Source organism: Malus sylvestris, chromosome 17, assembly GCF_916048215.2.
Source record: "Malus sylvestris chromosome 17, drMalSylv7.2, whole genome shotgun sequence".
NCBI classification, from domain to species: Eukaryota; Viridiplantae; Streptophyta; class Magnoliopsida; order Rosales; family Rosaceae; genus Malus; species Malus sylvestris.
In genome coordinates this window covers 32,419,178-32,440,338 of record NC_062276.1, presented here as the reverse complement: position 1 = coordinate 32,440,338, position 21,161 = coordinate 32,419,178, and the positions used below count along the sequence as shown (strand labels likewise).

General features: G+C 37.2%; 1 protein-coding gene and 1 pseudogene across 2 annotated transcripts; both read right to left on the bottom strand.

Annotated features, from left to right (window-relative positions):
• Positions 1 to 10,607: 10,607 nt before the first annotated feature.
• LOC126612497 (ADP-ribosylation factor-like protein 8c) lies at positions 10,608 to 15,311 on the bottom strand. 2 transcript variants are annotated; one of them, XM_050280922.1, is made up of 7 exons: positions 15,198 to 15,309; positions 15,067 to 15,116; positions 12,140 to 12,221; positions 12,021 to 12,053; positions 11,765 to 11,886; positions 11,122 to 11,283; positions 10,608 to 11,028 (listed from the first exon to the last, which is right to left on the bottom strand). In XM_050280922.1, exons 2-7 carry the CDS (start codon positions 15,102 to 15,104, stop codon positions 10,911 to 10,913), a joined length of 555 nt encoding a protein of 184 aa, XP_050136879.1. In that variant the 5' UTR covers positions 15,105 to 15,116; positions 15,198 to 15,309; the 3' UTR covers positions 10,608 to 10,910. The 2 variants fall into 2 exon arrangements, with proteins under 2 accessions (XP_050136879.1, XP_050136878.1); XM_050280921.1 differs by having other exon boundaries at positions 10,684 to 11,028; positions 15,067 to 15,311.
• Positions 15,312 to 16,632: 1,321 nt separating this feature from the next.
• Positions 16,633 to 20,214, bottom strand: LOC126612495 (probable inactive receptor kinase At1g48480; annotated as a pseudogene).
• Between the last annotated feature and the right edge of the window lie 947 nt (positions 20,215 to 21,161).

The window sequence follows — 21,161 nt, the reverse complement described above, 5'->3', positions numbered from 1 at the left end:
TGAATATTTTATTGCACAACCCGTTAACTCGACACAACACAAAAATAACAGATTTTGGTTTAATTCTTTAACGAATTGGGTTGTTAGCAAATCACGTGTTAATAATATTTTTTTTAACAAACGATATAATATCTATTAAGGGGAGGGAGATAGGCTTGGTCTCACAATGGGCTAACAATAATGTGGTTCAAATTCGCCTTTGACGAGAATCGAACCTACGACCTCTCACTTACAAGTAAAGAGGAATACTACTAGACCGTAAAACTAAATGGCAAGAACATGTTAAGATAACGAGTTTGACATGAGACCATCCATTAAGATAACGAATATGATATGAAACACGACAAACAAAACCCGTTTGTAAGTCTAATTTTAAGGCATACGATGCCATTCTAATCTCTCTCTCAATCATTAGTCTCAAAGGCATAAGGTTTAGTTATTAAGGAATGGGCTATAACTACTGAGATATATGGGATGATAAATGCTCGTAAAGAGTAGTACAAAGACATGTGAGAGGGATTATAAAATCCCTATGTGGAAAAAATTATTTACACGTTATTCATACATGCTTTTGCAACGATCATCAAGAGCATTTCTAATCGTTTTATGTAAGGGAACTTTAACGAATAGCTCCGAGTACTATTCACTTTAATGAAAAACCATATTTTTACACTAAAAAATCAATCATGATATTATTCACTTTATCCTTTATTTTATCATTATCATTAAATCTCAATTTTCAAATATTTTTTATTAATTTTCCTTTTATGGTAATAGTGTATAGTTCATTCCCCACTAACTTGACCTCATTTCCTTGGAATTTGAAAATCCCTTACCGAAACATAGCATTGGTGCCATATTACCATAAAGAGGGAACTTTGGGTTTATGTGTGCATAACAGGCATGCATGAAAAAGGAGGCAAATGGTATTTGCCTAGTTTTCTTTTATATATTCAGGCTCCCTTTTTGTTAAGCAATGAGTCTCCCTTTTTGTCTATTTGGTATTTAGGCTCTATGGTATTTGTCAAGGTTTTTTTGTCTAGTGGCATTTATAGATTCTTCAAACAGATAAGCTCAGTCTTTTGTTCCAAAACACACACCTAGATAGTCCCTAATTATATTGTATATAAAAAGGCTTTATTTATTAAATTCAAACTCTTGGATGTAGGAAAATGAAATTTAAGGTATGTTTACTTGCCATGAAAGTAAATGACAAGACTAGACTCGATCTCAAGTGTTACCACTCTCTAGTAGTATTTTTCTTCATTTGTAAGTGAGATGCTTTAGGTTTGATTCTCGCAAAGACGAATTTGGACCATATTATTGCTAGCTCATTGTGAGACTTAGCACACTCTCTTACCCATCAATGTAGATAATATCGTTTATTAAAAAGTCTTTCGTATTTCTAAATTTCTAATCCATATTCATGTGCATTTACTAATGAGTGTGCTTAATATTTTTTGCAATTGATTCAGAATTTAATTGCATGAAACCCAGTATTTATTTTCTCTTATATATTATAAAGATAGCAATTAACTCTAATTTTTCCAAAAAATAATTCGCATATATAGAACGAAAGAATTGGACAGCAGGTACTAGTGATGAGCGGAGGCAAAGGTCATGGGCGAATTTGATTAATTTGAAACATGAGGGGTCAAAATGAAGAGTAAGTCAAACTTTAGGGACTATTCAGGATAAAATCAATAGTGTTCATCCTTCTTATTAGTACTTTCTTAGGACTGCAACTTCTCTGATAAAACTTCTTGTTTCTGCATCCTTTGCACTTTTCATAACTTACTGTTTGAGTTCGTAAAGTTCGATAACACGTGGATTAAGACAATTGGGCTTGCAAAGGTATTAATAAATTAGAACTATTTCAAAATAAAAAATCACAAAAAATTAGATCTTTTAGGTTATAAAATTTGACCTAGGTTATAAAAATTAGATATATTCGCTGCAAAATCAAATGTATGAGTTTGTCCGACTCCGTCAAAACGCGAGCGGTTCCCTTCGAAGCTTGGCGGCTGTGGCACCACATTTGGATTCCTACTCCTACCTGCATTTGTGAGAGGCATAAATCCTAGTCTCCTAGCACCGCCTACACCACCGCAGCTCAGACTTGTTCTCTCATCTCTGACGCACGGCCTCTCAGTCTCTCTAGATGCTCCACTATTTGTTCGCGACTTCGGCCTGTCTCACCTGCTTCCAGTGACCTCTCATCCAGTTCCTTTCAGCTTTCAGGTTCATTATGCTCTTTGGGTTTCTGAATTTGGCTTTTACTTTCTTGACTTTCTTGGAAATAATTTGCATCCCCTACTTAGAGACGATTGGGTGATGGACAAACCCTAAGTTTTTTTGCCCAAATTATTAAGGTCGAAACCTTGTTTCTTTTGCCCCTTGTGGGGATTGAAAACTATACCCTACAAATTCAGCTCCTTCAAATACAGAATGAAATCAAAAATTAGAATGGAAAAGATTTCACTCTATATTTTGTTTAGTAGAGATTTCGGTTAGTATTAAGTTCAACAGCGGGTTGTTTCCTCACTCTAACAAGTAAACAAGTTATATGAAGTTAATGAAACATTTCACAAGAATATTTCACAAAGCTATCAACCAATATTATCAACTACTCAAACCGCCCGGTTCGTTATTACATGTTTCCCAAATGATTTCGAAACCTAGTTTAATTTACTTCCCCCCTTTCATCTTTGGCATAGAAAACTATAGCTCAATGGAGTGGGCAATGCACATAGTAGAGGAAGTCCAGCAAGAAAGGAACCGCAATAATCTTCCTGAAAAGGTAAGCAAATGTTTACTTATAACCATAATGTGTTGTGGCTATTGTTGATTAATGTCATGTACCCTTGTATGTTATTACAGGTATTTTGTGCAAGTGTTATTCCTTACTGGTACAAGTTCAAAGAGGGCGCATCCGCATTTGATGGGTTAATGCGATTAGGCCACAGCAAAGAAAAAAAGGTGACATATCCTTAAACACAGGCCTATAGCATTGTCGCAAACACCTCGGGCTTAAATCACCACGCAATCCTTAAGGTTTGGTTTGCAACATATTGCAATACAAGAAACATGTGGCTCGTGTGCTACGATCGTTTTGATTGCTATCTGAGACCTTGGTTAAACTGGAAAAATAATGCTACTAAAGTAGTGCCACTAGAACAGAGTAGTGATGTTCCCAATCATCGGTGGTGCAATTTTATACCGTAAGTGTTCTATATTCGTGACCTAATTTATTATTTTTAGTTTTGAAAATGGTGTTGCATTTTAAGTCAAAATGTGATTTCTCTTTTCATTTGTTCTTTGTTGTACATATGATGTGAATATAGGATGATTTTAGAGGTAGCCCACTACATGCACAGTCATGGAAGTTATCATGGAGATTTGAGTTGCATTGATAGTTTCGTGATGGTGGGGAGAAAGGTCAAGCTAGTTAACATCGAGAATGCGTTTCATGACATGCATGGCCCACGAGCGTTGTCACACAAGCTTTCAAATCTAAAGGCATTTCGAGATTTATTAAGGGATGAGTTGAAGCCCGAAATTGATTACGAGGATTGAGGCCTCTTTTTGGGTATTTTGATAAGTATTTTACACTAATAGTGAATCAAGGGTAAGATCTTTAATCTACGGTTGTGTTCATTCGTGTTATGGTACATGTTAATTTTGTCAAAAATAGTTGATTGTTTGTTTTTCTCCTTATGGTTTGTTCAATTACGATTATTTCGTGTGGAGGCTAATCACACATCCGTACCTTTTGAGCCCCGAAGAACGACTTGGGTACTTTTTCAAAGTGCAATGGGCCATTGTACATAGGACCATATTGCTTCCTTCAACGGTGCAACTCATTTTGGATGACAACTTTGTATGTGTTGATGGCTTTGGTCAATTCACATATTGGGTGGCAAAGATTGGAAGCAATTCGGTATTGGTTCATATCAGAGACTATAATAAGGTGCTTAATCCTTTGACCATCATAAGCATCCTTTTTATAGTCTCTGGTATGGACTAATACTGAATTGTTTCCAATCTTTGCCACCCAATCTGTGAATTGACCAAAACCATCAACACATGCAAAGTTGTCATCCAAAATGTGTTGCACCGTTGAAGGAAGCAATATGGTCCTATGTACCATGTCCCATTGCACTTTGAAAAGAAGTATCCAAGTTGTTCTTTAGGGCTCAAAAGGTACGGATGTGTGATTGGCCTCCACACGAAATAATCGTAACTGGACAAACCATAAGGAGAAAAACAAACAATTAACTATTTTTGACAAAATTAACATGTACCATAACACAAATAAACACAACCGTAGATTAAAGATCTTACCCTTGATTCACTATTAGTGTAAAGTACTTATCAAAATACCCCAAAAAGAGGTCTCGATCCTCGCAATCAATTTTGGGCTTCAACTCATCCCTTAACAAATCTCGAAACGCCTTTAGGTCTGAAAGCTTGTGTGACAACGCTAGAGGGCCATGCATGCCGTGAAACTCATTCTTGATGTTAACTAGCTTGACCTTTTTCCCCACTATCAATGCAACTCAAATCTTCATGATAACTTCCATGACCGTGCATGTAGTGGCCAACCTCTAAAAACATCCTATATTCACATCACATGTACAACAAAGAACAAACGAGAGAAAACAAAATTGGACTTAACATGCAACACCATTTTCAAAACTAAATAGAATAAATGAGGTCACAATATGGAACACTTACTGTATAAAATTGCACCACCATGGATTGAGAACATCACTACTCCGTTCTAGTGGCACTACTTTAGTAGTATTATTTTTCCGGTTTAACCAAGGTCTCAGATAGCAATCGAAACGATCGTAGCACGAGCCACATGTTTCCTTGTGTTGCAAACCAAACCCTAAGGATTGCGTCAAAACACAAGCGGTTCCCTTGGCAGCTGTGGCACCACTTTTGGATTCCTACTCCTACCTGCATTTGTGAGAGGCATAAATCCTAGTCTCCTTACACCACCGCTCGACTTGTTCTCTCATCTCTGACGCACAACCTCTCTAGTATTTGTTCTCGACTTCAGCCTGTCTCACCTGCTTCCAGTGACCTCTCATCTAGTTCCTTTCAGGTTCATTATGCTCTTTGCGTTTCTGAATTTGGCTTTTACTTTCTTGATTTTCTTAGAAATAATTTGCATCCCCTGCTTTGACGATAGGGTGATGGACAAACCCTAAGCTTTTTTGCCCAAATTATTAAGGTCGAAACCTTGTTACTTTTGCCCCTTGTGGGGATTGAAAACTATACTCTACAAATTCAGCTCCTTCAAACCCATAATGAAATCAAAATTAGAACGGAAATTATTTAACTCTATACTTTGTTTAGTAGAGATTTCGGTTAGTATTAAGTTCAACAGCGGGTTGTCTCCTCACTTTAACAAGTAAGCAAGTTATATGAAACCTTTCACAAAACTATCAATTACTTAGACAGCCCGGTTCATTATTACATGTTTCCCAAATGATTTTGAAACCTTGTTTAATTTACTTCCCCCTTCCATCTTTGGCATAGAAAACTATAGCTCAAGGAGTGGGCAATGCACATAGTAGAGGAAGTCCAGCAAGAAGGAACTGCAATAATCTTCCAGAAAAGGTAAGCAAATGTTTAATTATGGCCATAATGTGTTGTGTGTTGGGAAATGTCATGTTGGCTTATATGTTATTAGGTATTTTGTGCAAGTGTTATTCCTTACTGGTATAAGTTCAAAGAGGGCGCATCCACATTTGATAGGTTAATTCAATTAGGCAACGGCAAAGAAAAGAAGGTGACATTTGTGATATATCCTTAAACACAAGCCAAGAGCATTGTCGCAAACACCTTGGACTTAAATCACGATGCAATCCTTATGGTTTGGTTTGCAACATATTGCAATACAAGAAATATGTGGCTCGTGTGCTACGATCGTTTCGATTGCTATCTGAGACCTTGGTTAAACCGGAAAAATAATGCTACTAAAGTAGTGCCACTAGAACATAATAGCGATGATCTCAATCCATGGTGGTGCAATTTTATACAGTAAGTGTTCCATATTCGTGACCTCATTTATTATATTTAGTTTTGAAAATGGTGTTGCATGTTAAGTCAAAATGTGATTTATCTTTTCGTTTGTTCTTTGTTGTACATGTGATGTGAATATAGAATGGTTTTAAAGGCTGCCCACTACATGCACAATCATGGAAGTTATCATGGAGATTTGAGTTGCATTGGTGGTTTCGTTATGGTGGGGAAAAATGTCAAGCTAGTTAACATCGAAAAGGGGTTTCACGGCATGCATGGCCTACGAGCATTGTCGCACAAACTTTCAAAACCTAAAGGTGTTTCAAGATTTGTTAAGGGATGAGTTGAAGCCCGAAATTGAGTGCGAGGATCAAGACCTCTTCTTTCAACTGATCATTTTACAAATCTCGAAATGCCTTAAGGCTCAAAGCTTGTGCAACAACGCCCGTGGACCATGTATGCCGTGAAACCCCTACTCGATGTTAACTAGCTTGACTTTTTTCCCCACCATCATGAAACTACCAATGCAACTCAAATCTCCATGATAACTTTCATAACTGTGCATGTAGTGGGCAGCCTCTAAAACCATCTATATTCACATTACATGTACAACAAATAACAAACGAAAAGATAAATCACATTTTGACTTAACATGCAACACTATTTTCAAAACTAAATAGAATTAATGAGGTCACGAATATGGAACACTTACTGTATAAAATTGCACCACCATGGATTGAGATCATCACTACTCTGTTCTAGTGGCACTACTTTAGTAGCATTATTTTTCCGGTTTAACGAAGGTCTCAGATAGCAGTCGAAACGATCGTAGCACATGAGCCACATGTTTCTTGTATTGCAATATGTTGCAAACCAAATCCTGAGGATTGTGTCGTGATTTAAGCTTGAGGTGTTTGCAACAATGCTCTTGGCTTGTGTTTCAAGATATGTCACCTTCTTTAATTTGTCGTCACCTAATCGAATTAACGCATCAAATGCGGATGCGCCCTCTTTGAACTTGTACTAGTAAGGAATAACACTTGCACAAATTACTTGCAATAACATATAAGCCTACAAGACATTTGCTATTGTTGTCCAGCTTGCACATGGTATTTGCTTATAGAGCCCTAATCCTGTTGTTTGGGGCCCTGAAAATTCTGAGCTTCCTTAAGTAAATCTTTAATCTCTATTTTCTTGATATGGCATTTGCTACTGTTGTCCAGCTTGCACATGCTAAGAGGGAGAGAAAAGCTTGTAAATCTGTTTGTCTAATCCCTACGTGTTAATGTTTTCAAAACCTATTTTAATTTCTTTCCCGCTTTTATCTTTAGGATTAAAAATATAGTGCAAAGGAAATGGAATGGACGTTGCACATACTAGAGACAAAGAAACAAACCACAATGAACTCTAAGATATGGCAAGCAAATGTTTATTTATGGCAAGCAAATGTTTATTTATGGCCATAATGTGTTGGGAAATGCCATGTTGGCTTATATGTTATTACAAGTATTTTGTGCAAGTGTTATTCCTTACCGGTATAAGTTCAAAGAGGACGCATCCGCATTTGATGGGTTAATTCAATTAGGCGATGACAAAGAAAAGAAGGTTACATTTGTGACATATCCTGAAACACAAGCCAAGAGCATTGTCACAAACACATCGGGCTTAAATCACGACGCAATCCTCAGGGTTTGGTTTGCAAAATATTGCAATACAAGAAACATGTGGCTCGTGTGCTACGATCGTTTCGATTGCTATATGAGACCTTGGTTAAACCGGAAAAATAATGCTACTAAAGTAGTGCCATTAGAACATAGTAGTGATGATCTCAATTCATGGTGATGCAATTTTATTCAGTAAGTGTTCCATAATCGTGACCTCATTTATTATATTTAGTTTTGAAAATGGTGTTGCATGTTAAGTCAAAATGTGATTTATCTTTTTGTTTGTTCTTTGTTATACATGTGATGTGAATATAGGATGGTTTTAGAGGCTACCCACTTCATACACAGTCATGGAAGTTATCATGGAGATTTGAGTTGCATTGGTAGTTTCGTGATCGTGGGGAAAAAGGTCAAGCTAGTTAACATCGAAAAGGAGTTTCACAGCATGCATGGCCTGCGAGCGTTGTCGCACAAGCTTTCAAAACCTAAGGGTGTTTCGAGATTTGTTAAGGGATGAGTTGAAGCCTGAAATTGAGTACGAGGATCGAGACCTCTTCTTTCAACTGATCATTTTACAAATCTCGAAATGCCTTAAAGTCTCAAAGCTTCTGCAACAACGCTCGTGGACCATGTATGCTGTGAAACCCCTTCTCGATGTTAAGTAGCTTCACCCTTTTCCCCACCATCACGAAACTACCAATGCAACTCAAATCTCCATGATAACTTTCATAATTGTGCATTTAGTGGGCAGCCTCTAAAACCATCCTATATTCACATCACATGTACAACAAATAACAAACGAAAAGATAAATCACATTTTGACTTAACATGCAACACTATTTTCAAAACTAAATAGAATAAATGAGGTCACGAATATGGAACACTTACTGTATAAAATTGCACAACCATGGATTGAGATCATCACTACTCTGTTCTAGTGGCACTATTTTAGTAGCATTATTTTTCCGGTTTAACAAAGGCCTCAGATAGTAGTCGAAACGATCGTAGCACACAAGCCACATGTTTCTTGTATTGCAATATTTTGCAAACCAAACCCTGAGGATTGCGTCGTGATTTAAGCCCGAGGTGTTTGTGACAATGCTCTAGGCTTGTGTTTCAGGATATGTCACAAATGTAACCTTTTTTTCTTTGTCGTCGCCTAATCGAATTAACGCATCAAATGCGGATGCGCCCTCTTTGAACTTGTACCAGTAAGGAATAACATTTGCACAAATTACATGCAATAACATATAAGCCTACATGACATTTCCCAACACATTATGGCCGTAAATAAACATTTGCTCCGTATCTTAGAGTTCATTGTGGTTTGTTTCTTCGTCTCTAGTATGTGCAATGTCCATTCCATTTCCTTTGCACTATATTTTTAATCCTAAAGATAAAAGCGGGAAAGAAATTAAAACAGGTTTTGAACATTAACACGTAGAGATTAGCCAAACAGATTTACAAGCTTTTCTCTCCTGCTTACCATGTGCAAGCTGGACAACAGTAGCAAATGCCATATCAAGAAAATAGAGATTAAAGATTTATTTAAGGAAGGTCAGAATTTTCAGGGCCCCAAGCAACAGGATTAGGGCTCTATAAGAGAACAAGTTCAAACCTCCTAAATTAATTCATATTTATTTATTCATTTATGTAGGAAATTAAATCTCATGTACCTTGGTTGGTTTAATTATATTTATTTATTCTTATTGTTGGTGTACAAGCAAAAAATTGGTTTTGGGAAAAACTTTCCAAACCTTAACTCACAGCTTCAAGAACAAGGTCACTAAAACAAGTAAATGCATGATTATCCTCGAAATGACTATTCGAAATTTAAAGACAATTCCAATCCATACGGAAAAAAAAAGTCGTACCCAGTGCACAAGGCTCCCGCTTTACGCAGGGTCTGGGAAAGGTGAATGTCGTACCCAATCCATACAAAAAAAAAAGGTCGTACCCAATCCATACGAAAGATAGAAGAAAAAATTATTAAACCTTTCACAAAGACCTAGCTAACAGGAAGGAGAGGAGAGGAGAAAATGGTACCTGGAAACGTCAAACAAGTTGGGGTTGTAGGTTTCACCATTGAGAAACCCCAACACTCAGGTCTGCATTTCATTTCTCAACTTTGGAACTCTCTAGTCTATTAAACAAGTTGGGGTTCTAGGTTTTACAAGCCTATATTAACACAACATTTTCCCACAAAACTGAAACGTCAAACAAATTTCTGAGGAAACAAACAGTGGATGTGTAGAGAGAGAGATACCATTGTTGTGGATTGGAGGGTCGCTGGCTGTGAAGAGCAAAACGGCTGCTACTTTCTTCTTCTCGAGCAATAGAAGAAATCTAATTTATTTATCTATGGATGAAAGTTTAAATGTATGTCACGTGATGCGCTGTAATTGGTTGAAAATCTTATCAAAAATTATCCACAAAGATTCTGAATAGATAGCATCATGTGGTGCGACATGATTGGTTAAAAATCTATCTACAAAATTCTTACTCGATCATGAAACATGGCATTACGAGATTGGTTAAAAAATTTATCGAAAATTTATCCACTAAAATTGTAATTTCAAGTAACCACACCCGGAGTGACGGATTTAGTTAAAAATAAACATGAAATTATCTTTTATTATATTTTTACTCGCATCTATCCAAGTCCTCATCATCGTAATACAAATAGCCAAAGTTTTAGAGCAAGTACAACCAATGTGGCTGGTTCAAAGCCTGTAAGAACATGAGCGATGAATGAGAGGATCCTAAAGAAGATCAGGAAATCTTTTAATCGTGTCTGTTTATCGTACATCGTGCGATCAGAAACTATTTTAATTATTTTTTATTTAAAATTAGACACAAACAATAACTAACGAAACTGACCGTACGATATACAATAAATGGACACAATTAAAAGATTTCCAGGATCCCTGAGAGGATCCTCATTCTTGAGTGATAACATAGAAATATTTAATTAACAATAAGGTGCTTCTAATTTGGGATCCTTCATTTGAAATTGAAATGGTTACCAAGGAAGGAACAAGGGAAAATATAACCAAAGCATCACACACTTCGCAACTATACAAATCCTGTACAGATCTCTATTCGGAGAATAGCTACCTACTATAGCTACAGAGTCTCGAAACGGTTGTTTTCATCGACATTTCTTTCAGCGCCTGATTGTCGCCTCGAAATGCAAGGGCCATTCGCGGATCATTTTGCTGTTTTGGAGTGTTTGATAAGCCAATCAATGACGACGTCTATGTTTACGGAGTCCTTGCATGAAATCATATAGCAGCACACTTCTTTGTCCGTGATTGAATCAAGGCCTCTGAAAACACCCAATGAAAAACATCAAGTAGAAATCAGCAACAAAACGAAAATGGTGGGTGAAGTATCAACTTGTAGAATATTCTGTACTCACAGCTGATCAACCAATGCTTGCTTGGAAAGAGCCTCAGACTTGTCGATTTTGTTGCCAAGAACAAGTAACGGAATCCCGCTTAAAGAAGGTTTCATCAAGAGGTCGTGCAGCTCACTTCGAGCTATTGGAACACTGTCTCTGTCAGCAGCATCAACTACATAGCTGTGACAACATCCATCATGAAATAACTATTATGTGTACGAAAAAGAATAAACTAATATGACAAGTCTTGAAATAGATTTGCCGTCTGATGAAACCATACATTGTTATCTCAAGAGAAACATATATTGTTGAAAAAAACTGATTAATGTCGCCAAAGAGAACGATAATGAATGACAGATAGCCTACTTTGTATAATACCGGATGTAAGAATAAAAGTAAGGAATCTTCGTTTTTCAATAATATAATTACCAGTTAAATTGCCATGGTTCTTAGAAGAATAAAATATCAAAAAAGAAAAAAGAGCCCAATTTCGATTCAGGATTAAGTTTCAGGAACAAAATATAATGTTCCTGCACAGTAGCAGGCATTTGCTGGTTTCCTGAAAAGCCAGAAACATCTGAAAAGCAATTGATGGCAAAAGAAAGATATGTGATATTAAAACGAGAGAAACTAAGAGATAGTAAATGACTGAAAGACTTACACAATTACAGAGACGCCACGACAGTAACGCTCCCACATTGAGCGGAACCTTCTTTGCCCTCCAAGGTCCCAAACCTTAATTGTCACGTTTCCCTTGGTTACTTTTCGCATGTTGAATCCAACCTAGTTTTCATAGAACGAATATTCGTCGTAAGTACTAGAAGTATTACTTTTCATGTTATATGCTTATTTATTTATTTATTTGATCATATAAAATGTCTGCTTAATTCCTTAGTTTGTTCAAGAGATATGCTTACGGTTGGAATCATGTCCTCACTGTAGCCCCCTGTCTGGTAAAGAAAACATAGAACGATTAATGTGAAGGGAAAGCAATTGTACATGGTATAAAGGACATGCAACGTTTGCGTTCACTCACAGCAATGGCATTTAAAAGAGATGTCTTTCCTGCATTCTGAAGCCCTACTAGTGAAAGTTCCATTTCCTGTTTAAAAAATAAGCTGACATGTACGCACACGGTTGGGTGACACAAAGTTAGCAAACTGATAAGATAAACCCAGAAACCTTTCAATTTGAAACATTTTCATAATAACAGAAAGGCGAACCCCAATAAGACTCACTGCAAACAATTTAAGGAAACGTGAAAGTATATAGAAGCCAATAGTTCTCACATGTTACAGCTTTTAAATGTTCAATCATGCCTGTATTCTAAGAAAATTACAGAAAAATTACATGCTTCAACCAAAGGATCGCAGTCATCATATGCAGAATCCACAAGGATGAAAATGCATCCTCAAACTTGTCCCATATCATGTCCAATAGTTTTACTACAGTTAACACTTTCTCATGCAAGGAAATTCGGTTGTAAAACAAGTCTAATGACTCCAAGGTAGAGACCATTCTATCCTTGTATTATGTATTTTTAAATCATCATGTTCAGCCAAGAAAAGAGATACGTCTCAATGTCGCTAGACTGTTTGAACAGAAATAATAGACGACTTCAGACGAGTAGTTGGGATGGATTAGAAGGAACAAACACTTCAGGGGATAAAATAATTTAGACATGTCATAGGAATGATATGGGTTAAGAGGTTTGAGCTAGTGAGACGGAACATAGTCCATTATGCTTCAAAGTCATCGCCTTGATCGGAATCATCTAGGGATTCTAGGGACTTTCCATTTATATTGCTCATGTTTCAAGGACCTAAGAACTTATTTCACTAGACATTGCTCAATAAGAGCTACTACCCCTTCCTAGAACAGGAGAAGTATACAAAATCGAGTGTCGATATCAAGAAACAACATTAGAGAGAAAGAAGAGTTCAAATTGCTCCATCTCTTGACAAAACAATCCCAGATTATATTAGCTAAGATTTGTCAGCTAGCTTTTAAATCCATTAGAATAGTTTATCAAATGAAACCAAACAGAAAGTTTTTACACTAATCTGGATCAGATGAGAAGTCCTATATTTGTGTCAGGATTCTGATAAGTTGAAAATTTTAAGAGTTTAAGTTTCCTTATTCTTGCTTCTGACACTTTCTTGTTTTAGTGTTCTAGGTACTGGATCTAAAAAAGCTTTTAAGATAACGTGAATAACAAGTTCCAAAGTTTTTGTATGAACTTTTGAACTTGCACATTAAGTTTATGTAGTTCTCTCGTTATGTTTTTGTCTTCTTTTCTTTTCTTTTTTTGAGTTTTACTATTAGAACTTCAACTTAGTGCTCAGTTGATTTTAAGAGGATTGTACATCTTCTTTATGTTCATGAAATGTGCAATGTGTACCCCCATTTAGGTATAGGAAATTCAATATCAAATAACACCATGAAAACTATATGTAATTATTTAAAAGGATTTAGAGCAACACATATGTGCTGCCCCTCAGGGAAACTCGAATTCCAACTTATGCATTGCTTCACTTGGTGGTGTCCAATGTTTCCAATATTTAAGCAGTAATGCAACCAAAACTTCAAAAGTCGTACAGGCATAGACTACAGTTAGCCTATCTCAACAAAGAGTATAATTGGTTTTTCAGTTCTGTAGATGGAAGACTCAAAGAAGGGTACCTTTAGGTTCCGGTAACAATAAAGCTACAATTAGGTTCCAGTAACAATAAAGCTATATCAGATATTTATTCAAACGTGTTCTTTATCCCTTGGAAGGGTAGGGAGGGAGGAGTAAAATTAAAACCCTAATAGTATCAACATGATATCACTCCCAAAGTCCCACCAATAAGATCTTAACAATAGCATGGATTCTTTCACCTTCGCGAGTGTCACTACTATGGTTTTAACAATGAAGATGACCTCAATCAGAATAACCACAAAGTTGCAATGTTGACAGAACGAAAAGATCAAATTCCTAAATTTTCTCAGTCCACATATCTTTTCAGCAGCTAATTACACAGTAAGAAAATCGTCTTGGTTCTCATGATTTAACTACTAAGTGCTCGAACCCATTGGAGTCACAAAGCCTAAAAGCAACCTAATTTGAGATTGATATTAAACATGGAGTTCTCAACCGAAATTGAACAGTGTGTTGGCATTGGCATAAAATCCATATGTGCCTAATCTAAAACAAGTATCAATATAGGATAAAAAGATGTACGTTTTTTGGGTTCATCTGGACGCAAGCTAACTATAAGCGTGATATCCTATTTTGTTAAGGATATTGTTTTAGTCTAGGATTTGGTTTCCTATGTATTGTCGGATTTGGTTTCCTACTAGGTTTTGGCTGTAACCTATGTCATCTATTAGTCTAAACAGACGATCTTCGGAGCAGTTTTAAACAGAAGATTGTGAGGCATTCATTGTGTACTTGAGAGCTATTGTGAATTTGTGAGTTCTCATGTATTTGATTGGTGATTAACAAAAGGTTCCATTGGTAGAGAGGCACTCCTGTTTGCATTCGAGAACACAATCTCTTTGCAAAGCAACGCGAGCAGAGAGCCTTGTTGGCTTGGGGTCGCCTTTTGGTAGAGAGATACTCCTATCGGAGGAGCTCTTAAATTGTTTTGTGTTGTTTGCAATTTCGTTTATCGCTTGGTTTGGTTTTCGGTTTAAGGAATAACACAAAGCTCAGGGTAATACACAGATTCAACAAAACAAACCCCATCCCATCAAGCAAATCACTTTTCGGTTTCAATTGTACTATTTATTGATTGACAGCAACTTTTAGCACCTCAAATCTTGAAAATACAAAGTTGAGCACATAAATCAGAGAACTAGAACACACATTCCAACGGAAACAAATCCAAAAACTCAAAAAAACAAATTAACGAAACAAAAGAAAGTGAAAAAAATTAACATAAAAAAAAGAAGAAGAAGAAGAAGAAAACGGAGAGGTACCTGCGGAGCCAATTGAGGAAGGAATCCAGCAAACCCATTTTTCGAAACAACTGAGGAATGGAGAATTTGATGTTAAGAAAAGCAAGCAAACGGGAAGGAGGAGGAAAAAGAAGCAGAGGAAGGAAACCAACAAGAAAGGAAACTTGGAAACTTGGGCGGACTCTGATGATTCCTTTGTTTTATCAATCCTTCTGTTTTTCAGCTTCCCTCTTGTGGTGACCGACCGCTGCTCCCCTGTTTTTTTTTTTTTTTTTTTTTCTCACTTTTTTTAATTTATTATTATTATTTTTTGGAAACTGACCGAACCGACTGATCCAAACTGACCGAACCGACTGATCCGAACCATTTTAGTTGGTTTTGTTTGATTTTGATCAAGAAAACAGCTAAACAATTTCAAAAACAAGCGCTAGGCGTGCATTTTTGGAAAATGATACTTTCCCTAGGGATCCATAATCATTATAATTTATCGTACATCGTACAATCAGTTTTCGTTAGGTATTATTTATATTTAATTTTAAATTTTAAATTTTAAAATGATTTTTTACCGTACGATATACGATCAATGGTCACGATCACGGAATCCCTAGGATGCCGGATCATTTTTCTGCATTTTTTGGCTTGTTGCATAGCTAAATGGGACTAGCGTTGATTTGGTTTGGTTTTGATATTTTTGAAACTGACCAAAATCAAAACGAACCGATTATATATATTTTAATTACAATTTTATTATTTTAACCCATTCCGTTTCGAGTTGAATCCTCTCCTTCTAGTGTAAATTAAGATGGTATTATCGTTCGTATTAAAAATAAACAAGAGTTTACTGTTTAATGATATTCCCCTTAATAAGGCCACTATTTTAGTGGGTCTATCGATCAACCCAAACAATACGGATTGAGTTGGGTTGAGTTATAAACATTAACAATTTATTTATGATTAAGAACTTAAAGGCTCATTCTATAAGTAGGTTGGGTTGGGTTAAAATATTATTAGCCCAATTGAAACCGAAGCACTCGAATGACAATAATTCTTTAACATACATGTATATTAGGTGGATATATACATATAATTGAGTAACTTTTAAACGTATTTGTTCATTAATTCTTGATTTGAATAGTTAAATTTATGTATTAGTAGTATGTAGTGATATAACATCATCAAATCCACAAGATTTAGGCCTAATTTGACACAAGCATTGGTTATTTGTCACTCCTACTCACATTAAAAATAACAAAGAAACCAATTAAACCCAGCACATGGAATCCGCCCAACCCAACCCACCAAAGAATGATTTGGGTGGGTTGGTTTACCCATTTTCTTGAGTGAAAATGAGTCAGAACAATTCCAACCCGAGCATGTTGGGTTGGCCAACAGGTTGAAGTCTAACCCGACCAACCCACTCAAGTACAAATTATCCATGCAGAGAATCCCACAACCCAATTAGGAATCCCAGAGAATAAGAGAACCCTCAAATCACCAAAGTGCTCAAAACTATCTGATAAAATTATTCTCCAAGCAAAGAGATAATGCTTGATTAGCTGAAATTAAAGAACAAATGAAGGCCAGTACTGAAAACTTTAGAAAGCAACTGAAGCATTTTCAAATCAATAAAATTTGCATCGAGCTCAAAGCCAAGAAGAAACAGAAGAGGTGAGAACACCTCACTCAGGCAAACTCAGATATCCCCCTCCACAAACATGAAACAGCATAAACGGTAATATACAGGGGGCAAAAGAAGAATACTATTAAGAAAACAAATATGGTGAAAATGATAAAGAACCATGATCCCGGCTGTAAATTTTCTCTCACGAAAAACTCAAGAATAAACAAATTATGCCTGACCGGAAGGGCAATGCAGGAAGAATGCAGATCTTTGTTCAATCCTTCCGGTGGTGGTATGCGCTTGTCAGCTGAAAATACTGCTACGAAAGTCCATCGTCTCCATCATGAGATATATCAGGATTAGGATCATGTCCGTGCTGTAAGCTGGAACTGTAAAGCTCCTGGATTCGGCTAGTCACCTCACCCATTGAAGGGCGGCTATCAGGGTACGTAACAGTACATTCAAGTGCAATCTGTAAAAGCTGAACCATATCCTCCTCGACATTTTGGTACCTGAGAAGCTCGGAGTCAAACACCTCGGCTGTCCACTCCTCTTGAACCACTGAGCGAACCCATCTTGGAAGGTCAACTCCTTCGTCATTCATGATAGCTTGGGTTGGAGGCTTTCCTGTAAGTAGCTCCAAAAGCAATACGCCAAAGCTGTAAACATCTGCCTTTTGGGTTACTTTGCTAGTATCTGTGAGTTCTGGGGCACGATAACCAGAAATGAGGTTCGGAGTAGAGGTTGGGCTTGCAAGATGAGCAAGGCAAAAATCAGAGACACAGGCTTCGTAGGATCTAGTGAGAAGGATGTTTGAAGATTTAATATTTCCATGGGAGGTCGTGGGACCCTGAGAATGTAGATATGTAATTGCACGAGCAGCTCCGACAGCAATACCAGACCTTGTTTCCCAAATCAATGGAGTCCTTCCAGAACCTCTGGCTCCTGTAGTGAAAAGATAAATAAATGAAATGCTAACAGAAAGATGGTGAACAAAGAGAACAAAGAGGTCCAGCAACATTGTTGTTTTCCAACTTTCGATGTGGGTTTTTGAATTTTAGCACCGCTGAAGAACACGACATTGGCGTTTGGTGTGAGACTGCTAGCATTATTAAAAATTTGACCAATATTTGCTAACAAATGAGCTATGAGCACCAATACATCATCAATATAAACAATAACAAAGGTGCCAAAAACTGAATTGAACTGGCATACCAGTTGTTTCTTACCAAAAAGACAATAAATTCATATGCACAAAACGTATAATTGCATATGCACAAATTCAGTCACACACACAGAATTACGAAAGATGCTTCTTGCTTTCAGGAAATAAATAAAAAATTGATCATTGACTCATCCAATGTGATTTATTGCCAATGAATAATGGATTCAAAAATAAAAGATAGAAACTGCTTCAAGTACGTCAAAGCTCAGAAGCTTCCAGCATGTCTTTGCACCTGGTCTATGTAAGTTCTGCTAGCATATGGGACTAAATGCCACATCTCTTATCCAATACAAGGGACCAGTAATCAAATAAAGACATCCTTCTTATGCCTATGTAGCTTAATACTTTCTTAGGAACTCACATTTTGCTTCTTCCATGTAACAGAAACAGCTCTGATGGGTCACAATCCTAGTTGCTCTCGGACGAGATTCAGTACGATCTATTATTTATTCCGTGTCTTTTTCAATATGTATTGATATGTATAGCAAGCGATGACAAACAAAAGGCTTCCATATCACTAGTCCAATTCCAAAGATGTGACAACAAAACGACAATGCAGTTGACATAGGAAATGTACCAAAAATCCATCCAACGGAGAAACACAATCAAGAAAAACTCAATTAACATGATATACCAACAGAAATCATTTACAGAAAAACAAACGGGAAAATACCAGCAAAAATAATAGCTACAAATCATAATGTAACTAATGGAATCCCAGAAAGAAATACTCACCGTGCAAAAGAGCAGATAAGCTTCCCATAGGCATGTAATCATACACAAGAAGCTTCTCATCCCTGCTATAGTAGTAAGCCCTGAGTGGGACCAAATTTACATGATCCATTCTCCCAATCTCTTCAATCTTCTCCCTGAATTCCTTCTCTGATACAGCCACTTCCTTCAACCTCTTCACTGCCATTGACACCCGCATATCCAAAGCGGCCTTGTACGTAGTCCCAAAAGTCCCCTTTCCAAGTACCTCAGCAGATGCCCTCAACAAATCCTCCAAATCAAACACCCTCACCGCATCCCCGAAGAACACTAAACTCTTATTCCCATCACCACTCTTCACAGTCCCTTTCGGTGCAGATGAGGAACCAGTACTCAAACTCCTATCCATCACCGCCCTTCCACGGGCGGTTTCAGCCTCCTGAGGCTTCCCTGTCACGACAAAGTTTGTACCGTTTTCGCCATTTTTCTTTCTTTTACACAAAAATATCACAATGGCAACAATCACCAAGAACCCAATAATACTACCAATCACAATCCCTGCAATTACCCCACCAGCCAACTTATTCTTCTTCCCAGCGCTCTCAGTCCCATTACAGGGCTTCAACGGCTTCCCACAGAGCAAAGTCCCCTCAAACGCGTTTTTGGGCCAACCTGAAAGCTTCGCTGGGACCGATCCATTCAAGTGGTTAAAGGAAACGTTGAATTGTCCCAGAGACGGCAAACCCAGCTCAGGAATTGACCCAGTAAGCTCATTTTCTTCCAAATGCAGACTTACCAAACTCGTCAAATTATTAAACCCCGGAGAAATTTCACCGGAGAATTTATTTTTATCAAGGTTCAATCTCGTAAGGTTTTTCAATTTGAACAAAAACTCAGGAATTGGACCGGAAAACGAGTTACCTTGCAAGTAGAGATTCTGAAGGTTGACTAGGTTGACAAGGTCGTTCGGGAGTGGACCGGAGAGCGCATTTACGCGCAGAGAGAGGCTCAAGAGCTTTGTCAAGTTCCCGAGGCCCAGAGGGAGCTGCCCGACGAGTGCCCGACCCGGAAGCCTCAACTCGGTGACCCGGTCCGACTCGCATTTGACGCCGAGCCACGAACAGGGGTTGGTCTCCGTCACGTTCCACCCCATTGCACGGCTTCTCACAGCGGTCCTGAGCGCCAGCAAGGCCTCTCTGTCGGACTCCAGATCAGAATTCGCAGTCAGGAAAACACCAAGCCAACATACCAGTAACGAAATCAGCTTCGGGGGCTTCATTTGTTCAACTCCAATGGCGAAAAACAGAGGTGGGTTTTGTTCTTCGGGGTGCGTTACGAAATGGGTTTCATCCGTCTTGTGAGTTGAACTCGAATTTGGTTCTGTAGTGTCTGTTTGGCTGGCGAGAAAGTGAGAGAAAACGAGAGAAAATTGAAGGAAGGAGGGGGAAGGTTGAGAACTTGAGAGGACACTGAGGTTGTTGCGTTTGAATTAAGCGCACCGGAAATTCAGAAATGGCGTTTAAAACGCGACCGATTCTGTACGTGCAGGTGTAAATAGTTATAATGCAGCCACTGACTTTTTTCTTCTGAAACATTAAAGTACGTGTGGGAATGGTTGAAAATTTTGGGGTTTTGGGGAAGGTTAAGAGCCAATCATCAACACAAAGGAAGCTTCGGAATGGGACCCATTAAACATTAGGACGGTCTTCAAGTCTTCAAAATGTATATGTGAATTTATCATACAGATGTGCTATATACATTTTTTTTTTTCCCTTCTCACATACTCACTCAATTTACGATCATCAGATCGAATGAATTAAAAAATATCAAATAATAGAAATTAATAAAATATATGTATCTCACACACCTCTTATTATATAGTTTTGATTTTTTAGTCAAATGGTCTATCAGATTGTCAGGTTCCTAAGATTTAAAATTGATACCTGAGATATAAAAACAATACCTGAAATTGTCCACCGTCGATTAATTTGGTTCTTCTATGAAAAATCTCCGTAAAGAAACCACTAGTTTAAATGAAGGGGTTGATTTGACAAAATACTATCAATTTAATTGAGATTTTTTACAAAATGACCAAAATGATTGACGGTGCACAATTTCATTAACAACTTCTCTTGATTTTAGATCTCATAGATCAAAATGACAAGTTATTCTAGTCTCAAATACCATTTTGACTATAAAAAAACTTATAATTTTTGAGTGTGCATTAAATGCTGGGTTGAAATTTGGGAGCATATCATGCCATGACTTGGATGGACTTACCTTTGTCAATAAGAAAATGGATACGGCCAATTAGGAAGTGTATTAAGGTACGTCAAACTATTTGTCATAGACAAGGAAAGGAAATTGATTTTTACCAATTTTTTTTTCTCTATTTATGTATCTAATTTGTTTATATCGATTGATTTTCTTTTTATTCATTTAATTTAACGGTCTATATAATTATGGGCTACAGAGAGAAAGGATGTCTTTAAATTAATACCTTAAAAAAATCATTTAGCTAAAAAAGAAATTGTGTAAGGAATAATTGATTACATAACA